This window comes from Mytilus californianus, unplaced genomic scaffold, assembly GCF_021869535.1.
Source record: "Mytilus californianus isolate M0D057914Y unplaced genomic scaffold, xbMytCali1.0.p SCAF_8, whole genome shotgun sequence".
In the NCBI taxonomy this organism is placed as follows: domain Eukaryota; kingdom Metazoa; phylum Mollusca; class Bivalvia; order Mytilida; family Mytilidae; genus Mytilus; species Mytilus californianus.
In genome coordinates, this window is record NW_026262734.1 from 98,779,607 (window position 1) to 98,798,156 (window position 18,550).

Genomic DNA, 18,550 nt, shown 5'->3' on the forward strand with positions numbered 1-18,550 from the left:
CATTCTATTGCACAAATAGTCCGAGGAACTGTACCATCATAATTTATCTAATATAAAAATAAAAAGATGTGTTATGATTGCCAATGAGACAACTCTCCAAAAGAGACCAAATGACACAGAAATTAACAACTATAAGTCACCGTACGGCCTTTAACAATGAGTAAAACCGATCAATTTGTGAAGACCGAAATTTGGTTTTTAAACCACTTGCTGTACATGTTGACTTTTAGAAAGAGAAAGGAATTTATTTCCACCAACCCTCTTGAAGTGTTGTCGTTTTCATCTGACATGACATAAGCATGATGGGGAAAGGTTGATTCTTTCAGCTATATATAAATATATGAATATATTGTGCTTTTTATATGAAATGATTTTTTAAACTTTTTTACCATGATAACTCATGTGTTATGTTGATAAAACGCAAACGTTTACCCAGAAACATATACTACTTTTTTGTGATAAAGCGCAAATGTCCTATTGAAAAAGCGCAAGTGTCCAATTTCACGAAGCGCAAATGTCCTAAAAATTAAAGCGCAAATGTCCATTAAAAAAAGCGCAAATGGCCTTTCAAAAAGCGCAAACGTCCCGTGCCGTTTTTTCAAGGATGTTACGCAACACTAAATGTATCTTTAATTGTGTTGACATTCCATACATATTGAGCAGGAGAGTTTTCCACCCAGGATTTCGAGTAAAAAATTATTTTACCGAACATCGGTCGAAGGCACCTAAACATCGAATTTATCTGGGGTTTTTTTCTTAATAGTTTTTACTCCTTGCGCTTGAACTATGTATTACGATGCTAGTCAAATAGAAATCTTGCAAATAGCGAGCATAACACCTTCTAAATAGACTTTAAAAATTCTTTCGACTGTACCGTAAAAAGTTAATTCATTTAACCTCAATTCTTTTCAAATCATATAGGGACTATTTGCCCATTAATAACGCAAAACATCATAATATACCTTAAAAAGGGTATTCCGAGACAATAACATCTACATGCATCTTTCCACAATTCACGCCCAACTGCTACTCTTCCCCAACTTTAAATACGAAAGCTTATTTTGCCAGGGAACAAAACAACTAGGCCTTAAAACAAGTGTATAAATAAGACAGCTCTTACTGCAGACCATGGCAGGTATAATTCGATTGATTTGAAGACATACTAGTATATTAAAGACAACTCGGACAGTCTATGGAGACAACAGGGATCCTCAATAGAGACAACTAAGTCCGTACTGACTTCAACAACGAGGAAATCCCATATGGTAAAAGATCCCGTAATGACAAATTGTGAAACAATTATGACTTGAAAAACCAGCGGTCTGATTTATCGTAAAACAATAACCAAGAACATATATTGTAGACAGCAATCAACAACAACTACTCAATTATTGGCTCCTGGCTTGGGGCGGGCACATACAGAATGTGGCGGGGTTATACAAGTTTCTTGCGCTCCACATCAGCCCAACCCACCCCCGCCCCCTAGCCTAGAACAAAAAATATCTATTGATTAACATATATACATTATGAACAGTGGCTTTGGTGGTTTAATTAGTTGGTGTGGATCCTTCAAATGTAATAGTGGATATGCCACTTTTTAGGGATTCCTTACTGTCGCTTCAGGTAGTGAATTCCAGTCAGAGATGGTGTTTGGATAACAAGACTATTTAACAGATTGAAGTCTTTATTTGTTGAAATTTGCCGAAAGATGTGAAACATTTTAAACTAAAAAACTAACAAAATCCGTTACATAAAAAAAAAATAATCGTGTTTTACCACTTAGGTATTAGTAAGTACACTAATAACGGTTTAAGTGTTAACCCTTCATTAAGCAGTTTGAAAAAAGTCTTGACCTTGTGCAATGCCAAATTACAAGCATCGACAAGGTGTGTGTTAAACATGTGTATAACTGAACATCAGTAAACAGGAAGTTATGGCTTAACTTATTAAAAACAACAGTAACGGGAATTAGTATAACTTGATGCTTCTTATAAAATAGATGATTTGATGTTTTTTATAACATCAAATAGAATCATTTCTTATCTGATATCTTAATAAAGTTTATTCCAGTACGCCATAAATGAGATTACGTGATCTATATTGAAACCGTGGTAAAATTTACTTAGAATTCATGCAGAGGCGGATTTAGGGGGACAGGGGCCCGCCCCCCCCCCCCCCCTTTTTTGGGAAAAATTTGGTTGATTATATAGGGAATCACTGAAGCATGACTGGAGCGGGCCCCTCTTAGGCAGTCAGTGGGCTCCCACTTATGAAAATTTCTGGATCCGCCACTGTCATGTTTCTTACAACATCAAATAGTATCAATTCTTATCCAATATCTCAATAAAGTGTATTCCATTACGTCATTAATGAGATTACGTGATCCATAATGAAACCGTGGCAAAATTTACTTTAATTTTCTAACATCTTTTGTTGCAGTTGGTTATTTTAATGGTTCATTTGAAAATCCTGCTTAAAATTTTACAATTTGTTGCTTTGAAAAAACTGTTGATTACATTTTGAAATATAAAAGTATAATTCACATCTGTTTCTTCCCCCACAATGCATAATATCAGAAGTCCATTACTAGCTATAGACTAGTAATGGACTTCTGATAATATAAAGTATGAATTACATTGGTGTCGCTTTAAGGTAGCACTACAGTCTAACAATGATTTTTTGAAGATATTTCTTTTATCACATAATTTTGAAGTAAGTATTATTCTGCACAGTTTGTAAAAATCCCAAAGTCATTATCATATCACAACAGGGAGTAAATTGATAATGAACTTATGTAAATAAAAGCACATGTAATTAATCTAAATATATAGGCATTTGGGAGGGGCTAATATGTCAATCATCTGTTGATACCAGTGTCCAGCTGTTAATCCCTGACCACAAGTTAAATATCTCATTGCATTGCAACAAAACTAATTTATAAAACATGGAAGTTTAGAACAGAGAAAAAGAAAAAGATATGAATAGGAAAAAAATTAAAGGGAAAAAATCTACCAAAATGAAAAAAAACTATGGAAAAGAGTGTGAAAGTATCTTTGAAAGCCTCTGACTGCCTGTGTAAATTTCTCGTCTTTGGTCTTCTACATTTAAAAATAATTTTAGGCATTTTAACTAATTTTAAGTTTATGTGAAATTTTTTAATTCCATGAAACTCATAAATCATGTTGGACAGTCTATTTTCAAGAAGGGGATGGTCTTGATCTTTTTATGGACATGTATTTTAATTTTAATATTTTAGCTAATTTCAGTCATCATGGTCATATTATATTTCTTTTTAAAATTCAAATGAAAATTATTCTTTATAGTGAGAATAATGATGTTAAATATTAATTATGATGCAGCTGGCCAATCCTGTTATTCTCTTATCTTAGACTGTCTGTACAGAGGCGGAGCTTTGTCTTTATTTAATTACTACATCACTGATGTTGGTCAAATCTGTGACGTCAAACTCCCGCCAAATGCCAAGTTAGTGTTATACAGTGCACACAAAATGCAAATTTTACAGCATTAGAGCATCAAAGACACAATGTGTGTGGTCCTATTGATAAAGTAATGGTGTCAGAACACTCCTGGGGTGTTCCCAGTGGAATTTTTGTATTTATGTGGCATTTATAGGGGTTCTTAAGAGGAAATTCAGTTTTAAGGTCATTTCTCAGAACAATTTTTCATGAGAATTGTAAGGAAAAAATGAAAATAGAAACTTTATTGGTACCCCCTTTGGCTTGACTTTGATATATGTGATTGAAGGGAGTATTTTCTACAATACCGTGTCCCAGTTTTTGGATAATTTGTTTCTAAATGAATTTATAGGTCTCCAAAGATGAAAGGTGAAATGAGGTTTGGCATCCAGCAGTAAAAATAATATATCTTATTACTGGAGGCATATATGAAAAATCTGAGACACGGTTTTGTAGATTGTGAATGGTTGATTAAAGGGATGAAAACAAATTTTTACTACCATTTGACCTGAATGTGCCATTTTCATCCAAGTTGGAAGACCACTTTTTTGGCAATTAATGAGCTATATTTTGAGATTAATCATTCTAAAAATAAATTTATCTATAGATTAAGAAAGAGTTATATTTCAGCTTTAAAATGAGTTAAAGATTTTAAAAATCCATTGAGTACTTTTGGAGAAATTAATCTTTAAAGACTGTTGGTTGGAGTCAGAAAATTCTGACTGTAGTGCTACCTTAAGTTGTTTTTAAATCATTATATAAATTACCCACTTATATTACGATAAAATTGTAAATGTTGTATTCATTAATTACTAGTAGATAAATAACACGTACATGAATACATGTACATGTAATTAGTAATTAGCTGTTTGTGTACTGCAGTTATATAACACATGCAATATTCCCACATGGACAGAAAATATGTAAATAGAACCATACAAATATAACATCTCAAATAATACGGTTGCTATATTTTTTTCTAGGTCAAAATTATTTGAATACATGTATGTATACTATGGTCATTTTAATTCCAGAGTTATAGATTATAATACGTTGTATACATATTAAACTGACCACGTTGACCTAGATAGTATCAAGTAAACAAACACATTTTCAATAACCACGCGGTGTTTAACTGTCGGACATAGATGATTAGATTGTGTTGATATTAAATCGGAATAACTAAAAGGACAAAATGACCAAGAGTTTAAAATGACCAAGAATAAATATGTTGTGCGGGATTCAAATGACCGGTTTTCAGATGTAGAAAATGGAATACAAATAAATACTTGTGGAAAGACTGAAAATGGATACTCGTACGAATTGACTCCCGTAAAAAGTGTTGACTCTTTTTCATTTTTCGGTCGTCCATCGTTCCTTCGATCAAAATGGTGGGACAAAAAAAGACGAAAAACGTTTTCTTTGTTTGGACAAATCTTATCGTTGGTATTATATGTGATGTATATGGTCTATGCGATTTGGTATGACAACGACAATGTTATGCTACTGGTATTTGACTGTATTATAGTAATTATATGGGTTGCCTCCCATGCCGAGAAGTCTAGACAAGTTTTCATTTTTGCTGGAAAGAAGATTGTAAAAGCTCATAAATCACTAAATTTAAAAGTCCCATTTTTGCGAGCGTAAGTATTAAAATTTAAGAAATGTTTTTCATTGTTTGATTTTCTTATACTTTTCTAGTTCAATGTTTTCAGTAGCATAATTTGCCATATATTGATATCATTTCCAGTTTCAATCGGCATAACGCTTATTTCGTATATATCTATTTTCTAATTCTTAAAGCTTGTACGATACATTTAGAATTTGCAGTTTTCTTAAATTGACATTAAAGTTGATACTCGAGTGTGAAATTATCACTTTCAATTTACTTAAACAGGAATAAAAAATGTCTTATATTTTTCAATAAAAGTATCAAGTATTCACCATAATCTAAAATTTGAAAAATATGCATTTCACTTTTCTCTATGTACATGATGTATTAATTCAAGATTGAAATTCTGAAATATCCCCCTAAGTTTGTTCCATATTCTTCATGTCCGTACAACCTGATAAACTACATAAAGTCATTGAAGAAAGAAAATGGATAAAAATTAGATAATACTTTAAAGTATACTCTTAAGAAATATTTAAAAGTCTTGACCTTATTGGTCATGGTCAGTCATTCACCTTTACGAGATTATTAAAGAAATCAATGAAGCAAGACATTATCATATTTTGACTAGGAACGAAAAACACTCATGTTAAGCAGCGACCATTCATCTTTTTTAGTGAGGGGGCACGTTCCAACCTCTATACACATAAACGATGAATGGTCGATGCCTTTTACTTATAAAAATAGATGAAAAGAATAGATTTAATCATTTAAATTCAATATTAGACAGTTATTCTCTCTTTCCTTTTTTAGTTGAATTGCAAAATGATCTAATGAATAAACATGCTTACTATGCGGTATGGGTTTTGCTCATTGTTGATGGTCGTACGGCGACCTATAGTTTTTAACCTCTATGTCATTTGGTCTCTGGTGGAGAGTTGTCTCATTGGCAATCATACCACATCTTCTTATCTTTATATAAACGTACCTGGACGGCTTTGTTTTTGTTTGAGACAACTAGTCCTGAGATGTATATTTCCATTCAATGTTATAAGTATTTATAACCTACACACATCTTACATGTTATCGTGGTAATATCCTATTAAAGTACATGAAGTACGGTCTTCATTAAAAGATTGCAAACAAATCATTTACTTATTATTTTCCGGGAATAAACAAAAAATGCTTGCTGAATCAATATTGCTCTGATGAAAAGTTTAACTCAATTTTACATTAAACATGAATAACCTTTCCTTTAAATAACAAGGACAATCAAAGAAAAAATGGAGCATGTCCTCAATATCCAATCCACATCTACATGTTGGACCGGATTTAATGTTAGCTCTAAATAAGTCACAATTCAAGAAAAATGTCGAAGATTAAGATTATGTTCAATTTTTCTAGGAACCTATAAATAATGTTGAGATTAATATCATTCCGAATGTCGTGTTTTTTAATTTTATTTGATATTTTGATAATGAGCCTACATTTTGAACTGAAATGTACATATTATTCTAAAGTTTAATTGTTGAGGGAATAAATGATTGGGAAGTCAGTGTCTGCCTGCAAAACCAAATGGTAAAATAATATCTTGTCCATTTCGCAAGGGATATTGTGTTGTACTTTGAACGTTAGGGGGCACAAGACTACATAAAGGAGCATTATTATTCTGACTTTCCTGAAACAATTGTAATTTAATTCAATTTTCTTATTAACTTGAGACATGTTAGAGCATGTTTCGTTTACCGAAGTTTTGTTAGTGTGGCTTTACCATGTTTAAGCAACAATCAGTTCCAGATGTTGCATGACATGCAAAGAAGTCTCAATACTAAAAGGTCTTGTAAGAATATAAATATTAAACGGTCATGTCATGTTTGTTGGAATCTTTTGCAAAAAGGTCTGTATTGTCGTAATTTAATACAAAACAGCCTAACTTATTGGAACTGTCAGATAAAATGTTTTATTTTAAATCGTTTTCGAGGAAGCATTTATTCCATACTGACATTTTGGAGTGTATTTTAATACTCCGGATACTTTTACTTTTTAAAGTAACCATGTTGAAAAGAATTATTTTACTTTTCAGAATAACCATGTTGAAAAGAATTATTTTATTTTTCAGAATAACCGTGTTGAAAGGAAATTATTTTATTTTTCAGAATTATTACAATAGTCACTCTTCTTGTGATATTTGGATTTCTATGTTACGACTGGTATCAAGATAAGCGAAAACTGGTACCTTTTGGTGGACTACTATTTTTTATCCTTATTGTGTTCATTACGTCACGATCTCCGTCAAAGGTAAGTTACAAAATGTAGATGGGAAACGGTTCACCTTGAAATATTTTACTTATGATGAAACCCGAATAATCCAGTCGTTGTTTTCCGCTCCCTACGAATACTACATTTTAACACTGACCGTAAGAGGGAGCTAATTATTCAGGTTACTTATGCTATAATAACTTACTTATCTTAAGCTGGCAGATATGTTTGTAACATTGAAGCACACATAACTGCTTCGGTCAAATTATTGACAAATATTTTTTTTTTTTAAATAAACATGATAAATGTGTTTTAAAATTAAACCGACAAGTATGATTGCCACTACATAAAGGCAACTTTATAAGAGAGCGTGGATTTCATTTTTGGATTCATTAATCTTATTTATTTTTTCCCGTGATTCTCTATTCTATACTTTATCAACCTATTGATCACTTATCTTTTTTTTTTTGCCTTTTTTTTTTCTATTTTCGTTATTTGTTGGCCTATTTTCTGTAGTCAGTTAATGCTATCCTGTAAACTCCATTTACACCCTCTCGTAAAATTTTAAAATAAGAGGAAGGTCATACCATCTGAATCTTCTACTGCCAAATCAGTTAGGAACTTACCTTTTTCTTGTTTTTCTTATACTCAATTTGATACGATACCAAAAGAGAAAACAATCAAAACCGATGAAGTATTACATGGGAAAATTATTAGACAGTCGGCTGTCAGACCTTTATTTTATATATGTTTGCATTTAATTCTAGTAATTTGATAATATATCGCTTGAACGACAAAAGACGAAAAACTATAGATCCAATATTTTTTTTTATTTGTTGAATGATCCTGGACTAAATCATATTCTTTAAGGCTTAAGGACTCTGACTTCCTACGGTTTGTTTTTGTTGTATGTTATATACATCTATATTTACTGCAGGTACAATGGACCCCCGTTATATGGGGCATAATTCTTCAGTTTGTTTTGGGTATGATCATTCTACGGTGGCCCACAGGGTATGCAGTATGCCAGTTTATAGGGGACCAAGTCACAGCCTTCCTTGCCTACACAGACAATGGGTCCAGATTTGTATTTGGCGATGAAGGATTAAAAGACCACCCTGTAGTGTTTAAAGTAAGTTCATTCATAACACAAACATTTGTTTTTGCACTTCAGTCTTTAGATTTGAGCCGAATTATAATTCAAATATTTTATGTGTAATTGTATGGGAATGTCATGACGTAAATATTAATTGTACTGGTTTTTGGAGTCGTGTTTCTAGGTCTATTTTCTTTTGTGTAATGTTTTGTGTAATGTTGAGTTTTTGTCTGTTTTCATTTGGCGATGAGGTAATCTGTCATTTCGAATTACGGGTGTGGCTCTTAAATACTCTACCCATTTGGTATCTTCCAATTTGTTTACGTTCCAGCAATACGTTGCCGTTGGTTACAAACGATTTATCTCTAAGTTTTGGAAATGTGTTTAGACAGTTAATATTAAAAGCTCTGTTTTTCAGAATTGTGTCTCATAGCCATATATGGTCAAAACATAAGAAGTTATCGATTTATACGTACAATGTATGAATGAAATATGTACAAGGACAAACAATCAATTTGTCGATATATCTTGTAACAGAAATCTACCTTTCAAAAAACATGAAAAATGATTGTTGTTATAACCTGATGATTTTGTTTTTAAATTGGACCATGTAATCCAATGTCTGTCTAATATAACTGTGTTTCGTTTATTGTTTGGTCATCCATCAGACCGTTTGTTTTTTCGCTTGAATTATTTATCGTGTTGTCATGTTGGTGGATTTTTATGGCTGAATATATTACGGTATGATTTTTGTTCCTTGTTAAAGGTCGTACGGTGACCTACAGTTGCTAAACTGATAGTTGTTTCATTGGAAATCATACCACATATCCTCATGATATACTGTATATAAAATGTAAGAATCTGATACACGTGCTTTGGAGACGTGTTTCTGGAATAACCGTCGTCAGGTAAGCTCAAGGTCAAACAATTTTGGAGTTTAAGAGTATCAGTGTTAATAAGGGTCTAACAATAAGGGCCAACACCGTAAAAGACGGTCTGGATGGTAGGTCATCGTTTCTGTTATCTTTAAAAGTTTAGGCAAGTTTTCTCTATTTTCTCTATTCATTTTGTCATTCAATTTAGTTCACTATTCTTTATAGTTAAGAACCCAATTATTCTCTATTCTTTTTTTTTGTCTGTTTTTCTTTGTGTTTTCTTTATTAGGTATTTTTCTGTGCTCTTTATCCACTATTCTCTATTCTGTAAACCTCATTCATATTTTAGTACCCCATTGTTCTCTATTCTTTATTTTTTTGTCTGTTTTACTTTGTTTAATCTTTGTTATGTATATTTTCTGTGCTTTTTATCCATTATTCTCTATTCTGTAAACCCCATCAATGATCCAGACCCTCGTATAAGATCAGATTTGACTGAGGTAGTTGCAACCATGTTATAGTGTGGTAGAATAAGATAAGTTATTAACAATCAAACATTGATAGTTTGAAACACTGGGTTTTTGGCCGATGTTACTGAAAGTCAGACAACAGTGGCACCATTATTGCTAGTAAAACGTTATTGCTTAGGACTAAGTTCAAATATCGTCCTTCAAATATAGCACAAATCAGAAGAAATATCCGTAAATCCGTTTTGAATTTACAAAAAAAAAAAAAAGGGGGGGGGGCGAACTTTTTACGAAGAATCCTACGAACTCAAAACAGACAATGACAGAACAAGACTCTAATATTGCAATAAAGTATGCTTACTAAATAAAAGACATAAAATTTAAAATACTTTTATTTCTATTTCAGATTTTGCCTGTAGTTGTCTTTTTCAGCGCAATCGTCAACATCCTGTACTATCTTGGCGCCATGCAAGTAATAATCAAAGGTATAGCACGTGTGCTCAGATTTGCCATGAAAACGTCACCGATGGAATCGTTTGCAACATCCGCTCATATATTTGTTGGACAGGTACGACAGTCTTTCAATCAATCATATCTTTGAAGAATTACCTAATCATGCATATACGCAATTTCATTATACAATTTTGGAAATCATGATGAATCTCTCTTGCGTAGCTCTGATTCATTGTCAGAATTTGGCATTACCTGTTGGTTCCTTTTGGTTTAATAAGCTTTTCAACGTTTGCAATATGTTTAGGATTTTCTCATATTTTGGCCTCGAATGTCACTGAAGAACATTAATTGTTGAAATGTGCATCTGGTGCAATAAAAATTGGTATCGTTAACGTTATCAACATAAGTATATTAAATCAAATGCAATTTTTTCATTTTTTATAATGCATAATTTTGGGGGTTTGCCACATCAGAACAAGGCCTTTGCAATATAAAAAAAGTAATAGTTAGTGTACTTACATGAGCAACATGACGGGTGTCACATGTGGAGCAGGATTAGTATTGCTCAGTCTCTAGTATTCTTTGTTGTTTTTGTAGACTGTTTGTCTTTTCATCGTTTTTCGTAATTTGCCATGGAGTTGTCGCTTATCCGTGTTCGACTTATAAATTAGAGATATCTCTTTGGTGTCTTCCGCTTTTCTTTTTGAATTTGGGTATGAATTTGTAAATACATGTATGTAAACAATGCGTACAGATTTTGAAAAGATATCATAAAGGACGATGCAGGACCATTGGATAATATATTCTATATTTAAAAAAAAAAATTCTTGTATTATTTATGTCACCTTTGCGGAGGTAAAATAAAACACGAAATGATAACATAATAGGTAAAATATATTCTTGTCACGAATTCAGTTAAATAGATACTTTTAAATAGCTTGTCTTTTATATTATTTGTAGGTGGAATCGAGTATAGCATTGAAACCGTTCATCAATGACGTGTCAAGGTCAGAGCTTAATGCTATCATGACTGGTGGATTTGCTACAGTTGCTGGAACTGTCATAGGAGCTTATATAGAATTTGGGGTACTTATTTATTGGTTAGTAAAAAAAATCAGACTCTTGTTTGATTGAAAATGTCATAAATGGTTTTATTCCTTACATCCATTTTAACTGAACTCTGGTGGATAGTTGTCTCATTGGCAGTCATACCACATCTCCTTATTTTTATATTATTTGTACGTGATGGAAACAGTTTTATTTTCACTTTAGTTCACAGTTAATTTCTGCATTTTGTGTTGCAGATTATCCATTTTCAGCCTTACTTGGGCAAAATTATTTATTTTCAGTTCTTACTAGGCCAGGATATTTATTGTAAAAATTGGTAACTTGCAGAATCGATACAGATATGACTAAAACATTCAAAAGTTTCATACATCGCATAATTACGTTCAAAAAAAGAACAAAATTGATAAAAAAATATCATCCATGCATGTCATTTTGATCTCTGGTGAATAGTTGTCTCATTGGTAAAATACCACATCTCTATATTTTTATATTTAATAACACTATTAATGTTATAAGTTACGTTATTTAAAACGATACATGTTTTGTTAGCATATATTCTCTGACTAGAAACTCGCCGCGATATAGCCTTGTTGTGCTAATGCGGCGTAAAGCAACCAACAATCAATCAATCAATCAATCTGACTAGAAACATACACATGCCAGCCCTTGTAAAGTTCATTAGATGTATTTATTGTAATGATAGTCATATGAATAGACAAATGATTGACAGGTGAGTTATACACTGCGTTTGGTGTTATATTGTGTTGGAATTAGCCTCAACATTTGGCCTGTATGTATTACTACTAGTATTTGACTTTTAAAAATATTGATATTGGAATAACTCTATTTTTGTCATATATGATTCCACAACTGATACTAGGTAAAGGAAAGAAGTTTGAAAACTACATGTCTAGATACATATTGATAGAAATTGACTGAGACTACGTAATAGAATTTAAAATTGAATGTGAAGTTAACGTCAATGTTATAGCATGCAAAAGATAAAAAAAACAACAAAAAAGACATCATTCAGTCCACATTCAGAAATATATCAATGCAAGTGTATTGTTTGACCTTATAACTTTAAATGATTGAAAGGGAAGATAAAAACTAGTCCTATAAAAAATAGAAGATGTGGTAAGATTGCCAATGAGACAACTCTCCACCAGAGACCAAATGGCGTAGAAGTTAACAACTATAGTTCACCGTACGGCCTTCAACAATGAGCAACACCTAAACCACATAGTAAGCTATAAAAGGCATAAAAATGACAAATTAAAAAACCCAATTCAAGACAAAAAAACTAATGGCCTGATTTATGTACAAAACAATAAACGAAAAACAAATATGATATATACAGCAACAAACGACATTCATTGAATTACAGGCTCCTTACTTGGGACAAGCACATACAGAATGTGGCGGTGTACAACATAACAGTACAGCATAAGAACAAACTATGAAAAAGGGCTTAACTCATCAGATTTATACAAAGCAGAAATACAACTACCAAAAAAACAAGACCAGACGTTGGAGGGAATGTATACATCCCCCACAACAAAAACGACACAAAGTACAGATCTGAGAGCACTTGCAGTTACTGACAGCTATTTCAAAACTTATAACAACTAATAAAATAATCATGTATCTAAGACAACCATTTTCCTGGTCCCTTTAGAAATTCGAAGAATTATTGCGATATTTTTTAGGCTGGTAAGATCTTGTAGCTTCGAAACAGTAATTTTATAATTATTGTACGAATATCACCACACAGCAGGCCTGCTTTTCACAAATAAAAGACACGACTTATCGAAACCGTCGATCGTAACTGAAATAGATATTCACAACTTTTGGAATTTTATGTCGTTCGGTTGCTGTCTCATTGATGTTTATCACAAATAACCTTTTATTTCTATGAATTAATAGATGAATTCATAGAAGTAATTGATAAATTAGTGACCTTAAAGTGTACCGTTCTCACCAATGAGTAAAAAAAAGAAAATTGTTAATATATTTTAGTTACTGGTTTTCGCCAAGATTTGAATTTTGAAACCCAGAGCAAACAAAATGACAGAATATGTCCATATATTTTTTTAACCGTAATGAACATTTTAATGTTGTGAATTATTTACATTACAGGTGCCTGCCAATCACTTAATAGCAGCATCGTTTATGTCAGCTCCGGCGGCATTAGCGGTTTCTAAACTCGGATGGCCAGAGAAAAAGAAGATGGATGGATTCAGTATGGACAATATAAGCATTAACGTAGGGTAAGTATAAATATATATCAATCTTAATTAGATAAACATAAGTCACCAATAATAATCTTGAATGTTTAGTTTGTCTCTCGTGCTATATATATATATATATATATATATAGGTACATGTATGAAAAGGGGTCATATGGAATAGTGGATAGGACAGTAAAAAATGATTGTATGAAATCATATGTCTTGTATATAAATTAATTGATTGATTGATTGATTGCCTAACGTCCGATTGCAAATATTTCATGCATATTCAAGACCAGTACAAATTAACATGCCTGATTACTGTGTTCGACATAGTGGTTCGACTGATGTTAAGATTAAGATTAAAATTAAGACTAACTTTGGACTACTGGAAAATGAGGTTTGTTAGGGGAAATTATTTTGCCTTGTAACACACACGTCACATACGGACCCATTAAAACGTTTTTGCAATGGTTCTTTAACATGGAGATACTGTGGCCCTTTACCTACAGGGAATGTAACATCCACATTCCGACTGCAAGGGGATGTGTTTTTATTCATCCCGCACTGCTAAACGAACTTCCTTAGCAATAGTTTTACTGCCGAACGGGTGATATCCAGGTGACTATATCTCAAAACCCGAGCAAACCCTTGTAATGTTTCTGTACTTTGTATTTGATTTTTGCCAATCATGTTTCTTTAAATATTGCTTCATTTGGGTATTGCCAGGGTTTATTGACGGAAACAATTTGCCGGTTGTTCCTGAACTACAATTGTAAAGAATACTAATTCTAATGTATAATCCATGCGCGTTTGTGAATATTCATTATGAATAAAGGTTTTAAGAAGTTGTACAGTAAACATTGTAAAAGTGCATACGGGTTATAAAATAGTGCATTGATAAATATAAATACGTAGAAGCTCTCTAAAGATCTATATAGTACTTACAGAGTATATTATATCTGACATCTTTCAATTAGTTGTGTATAATATGTTTTAGAAAAGAATCAAACTTAATGGAAGCAGCATCTGCAGGAGCGACATCTACCGTCAAACTTATAGCTTATGTTGTTGTCAATCTGATCGCATTCCTTGCCATTCTATCGTTTGTTGACGCCATTATTTCATTTTATGGAGATAGAGTTGGTCATCCAGAAGTCAATTTTGAGGTATTTATATTAGTATATACCTTATCCCCCCTTTTTACTTGAAACGCATGCAAAAGAATAATTTTGTTAAGCAACAACATACCCGAGGCACTGTGATCCGAGGCTTACTGAGAACAAAGCGATAAAACTATAATCATGCCAATATGTTAAAATAGCCAATTTATAAATTGGTATAAAATCTTTTTTTGATTATATTCTTTATGGGTAGCAACCTGAAGAAATAACATTTAAATAAAATTATCGTTTACATTTTAACGCAATTGTCTTTTATGAGATAAGTAAGCATTTCGTTTTTATTGACTTTATGAAAAAAGTTGAAATTTGCCGAGACCAACAGTCTACCTTCTTAAATGCATTATCTATTATCCTTGGTGCTTTGTATATTACAATGGACATAATTGGTTCAATTCTTTAAATAAGGACTTCATTTTTTAATTCAATACAGATGTTTATATCATGTTTAATAAAAGCAAAAGGAGAAACTGTGTTAATCTGTATAATTCAACCACATTTTGTCAAATTCAGGGGCATAAACATATGCCTGTTTGACTAGATCCTACTTTTGACTTAACTTGTGTTGTTGGATTTATGTCCCATTGACTTTTTATCGTCATTTTATACAAAACTTTTAAACATCATTGAAATCCAAATCATGTTTAACAAACCTTGTTCTGTTTCAGTGGCTCTGTTCATACATTTTCATGCCATTAGCTGTCATTATGGGAATACCATGGAAAGATTGCCGCGTTGTAGCCACTTTGATTGGAAAGAAAATTGTACTCAATGAATTTTTAGCGTATATTGACCTAGGAAATCTAATGCGAGAAAACAAAATTGAGGTAAGATTCGATTTATAACCTGCTCGAAATGGGGAGCGTATACTATTTTATGTTCGTCCGTCTGTCCGTTTTTCCAATGAAATCTCCGTCGCATTTTTCTACGGAACTACACATCAGAGCTTCATGAAATTTGTTACCAGGCCTCATGTGATTATGCTTCACCGTGTGATTCGTTTTCAGCTTCATCGCTCATCAACTTCATAACTAACGTAAACTTATTTATTCTTAAAATGACCATATTTGGTGTCAACTTTTATTTTAGCATGCTATTCCTTTTGCAGCGTTTTCACATCCAATGCTTTTCAACTTCAACGGGGGTAATGTTTGTGAGACAATATCACCAAGAATATTGCTTATCCCTTTAATGCCGAGCTACTTTAAAGATATTTTCAAAACTGAACAAAAATATTGCTTATAACTAATCTGACCATGATCAATTTATTTAGAAAAGAAAATAAAATTGTCTAAGTTTTATATCATGGCACTTATCCTCAGTGTTGTTTTGTGTCCATTTTACATCTCCTTTTTGGTAAACTGTGCTATTATTTCCGTATTTCAGGGTCGCTCTGCAGTTATCTCAACATACATATTATGTGGGTTTGGAAGTATAGCAGCTATGGGGATAAATTTGGGAGCATTGATTGCAGCTGAACCTAGAAGACGGAGAGATTATGCTAGAGGAGTTTTCAGAGCATTTGTTTGTGGAAATATTGCATGCTTCATGACGGCTTGCATTGCAGGTTAATATATGGTGTTATAATGATTCTTTGATATTAAACTCAGATATCAATATATGGAAATGTTGGGTAAACAACAATGGGACAGCAACCCTGTTATTAAATGAAAAACAAAATACATTCAGAGGTCAACATACAAGTATATCTCTCTCATCAACAATTGACAGGTGTCTATTTAACAAAATACATTCAGAGGTCAACATACAAGTATGTCTCTCTCATCAACAATCGACAGGTGTCTATTTAACAAATACGGTATATCAAATTAGTCTAAACAGCTTTATTATTCTAACCTCATGGGGGGACACTAATTTACAACCATTTTTCAGCAATCTGACCTTATTTTATGGATAAGTATGATAATGTAGGAAATCTAATTATATCAAATGAGGCATTGGTATAAATATGTTTGTAGTATATAAAGTATATTATTTACTGACTGACCAGTTTTTGATGAAACTAAACGAAAGTGTAAATATGAATAAAAAGAGATAAAGGTCAATCAGACAGTAACTCAACGACAAATATGTTTAGCCTTTTTATATATATATATATAGATTCTACCACTGCATCGAGTGTGATACGATATTTATCCACTCGAGACAGTTAAATTTTCAAATTTAAAACGCGAGGCTCGCCGAGCGTTTTAAATATTTAAAATTTAACTGTCAAGAGTGGATAAATATCGTATTACACGAGATTTGGTGGTGGAATCTGTTTCTCTAATGATTTTCAAACAATATGCAGGCAAACTTATTCCGTCTTTTCGAATGATCTGTAAAAAGATGTGTTCTTTCTATGTGACGTCATCAGGCATGGTCGCCTTTTTTCATGCCGTCACAATAGGAAATTCAGAGGAAAGCAAGTAAATTCGACGTCATAATCGGATTTTAACCAATGAAGAACTGAGATCAAACGAACCACACGTTGATTAAATTTTTTTTATACAATGGGTGCAGAAAGGGATAAATTGACGAAGAATTAGAGAAATATATATATATTATGTCAATGATATTAATGTTAGAATGATTGTTACTATGTGTGAACTAGGAAAGCGTAAAAAGTAAAACAAAAGATAATTTGTAAGTTCTTTGAACGGCTTAGACCACATGTACAGTTCCATGCTAGTTTTTTTTTTTTTAGATTTGTAGAAACCAAAGCTTGACTAGAATTACATATATTCATGTACTTAAACTTTTATTTTTCAGGCATGCTTTACACAGAGCCTCTTCCGGTCTTCAGTAATTCTACAGATTTCAACACCACATCGAATTCATCGTTATTCAATATGACGTCATCAAATTCCTCATTATTTGTAATAAATCAGACGACTACAGCTGGAGGGTTAGGTTAGGGAGCTCACAATTTTTTTCAACATTATTAAAATTTTATACAACTTCTATGAATTATTTATTGTTGCTATAATAATCATTGACCACGTAATCACGCAAGTGAGTTTATTCTATACATGAATATTTATATATGACAATACGGATATGTGACATATGATAGCCAATGGACAACTATCTAACAAAAACCATAGGATGTGCACAACTACAAATCTACATACGTTCTTCTACAATGAGCTATCCATGTATTACTGTAGCATCTTCGCTAGCCAAGGGTTACAATCAGTTTCAGTCTTATTCACCCTTGGCAGATTAAGACAGAATATGTGTATACAGCGTTGTGATTCTAGCGACAGATAGAAGTCACGCATAATCCGACTACACCATTCTTGACCAATGGCAGCACTTGACCAATTTTTAATTCGGGGGTGTTAAAATGGGTGGTCAAGTGTTTACAAATTTCATTGAATCAGAAATCGCTAATACTAGTATACGTTGACATTCCAACTTTTGCAGGAGGAACTTACAAAAGAACTTCAATTAGTTGATTAAAACTTTAAAAGTGACACTGAATATCGTCCCCTTTTCCCCAAATGTGACCTACCGAATTAGACTTATCAACGGGTTTGTACTTACATGAGGTGCCACGTGTGGAGCAGAATCTGCTCACCCTTCCAGATCACCTGAGAGCAACCCAGTTTTTGGTGGGGTTCGTGTTGCTCAGTCTTTAGTTTTATATGTTCTGTTTTATGGTACTGTTGTTTGTCTGTTTGGTATCTTTTGCCTCTCTTTTATAGATTTTTATAGATGGCTTCATATTCAAAAATGTTTAATAGCATTATAACTAAAACTGTGCAAAGTTTCATGCCTTTACTATAAAGTGGTAAGTTATACCAATATATTGGACGTAGCTTCTTGA

At 32.5% G+C, this 18,550-nt stretch overlaps 1 protein-coding gene across 3 annotated transcripts in view; it reads left to right on the forward strand.

The window, feature by feature from the left end:
* Window positions 1-17,688, forward strand: part of LOC127711358 (solute carrier family 28 member 3-like) — a 104,624-nt gene extending 86,936 nt beyond the window's left edge. For 2 of the 3 annotated variants that reach the window (XM_052217389.1, XM_052217388.1), the window contains exons 3-11: window positions 7,245-7,386; window positions 8,285-8,479; window positions 10,192-10,353; window positions 11,199-11,324; window positions 13,446-13,576; window positions 14,538-14,706; window positions 15,387-15,545; window positions 16,105-16,285; window positions 17,491-17,688. In XM_052217389.1, coding sequence (XP_052073349.1) covers window positions 7,245-7,386; window positions 8,285-8,479; window positions 10,192-10,353; window positions 11,199-11,324; window positions 13,446-13,576; window positions 14,538-14,706; window positions 15,387-15,545; window positions 16,105-16,285; window positions 17,491-17,636 — 1,411 coding nt within the window. In that variant the 3' untranslated portion in view covers window positions 17,637-17,688. Of the gene's footprint in view, window positions 1-4,615; window positions 5,120-7,244; window positions 7,387-8,284; window positions 8,480-10,191; window positions 10,354-11,198; window positions 11,325-13,445; window positions 13,577-14,537; window positions 14,707-15,386; window positions 15,546-16,104; window positions 16,286-17,490 lie in introns of those variants that run through there. The other variant, XM_052217387.1, reaches the window with a different exon arrangement.
* Window positions 17,689-18,550: the final 862 nt, after the last annotated feature.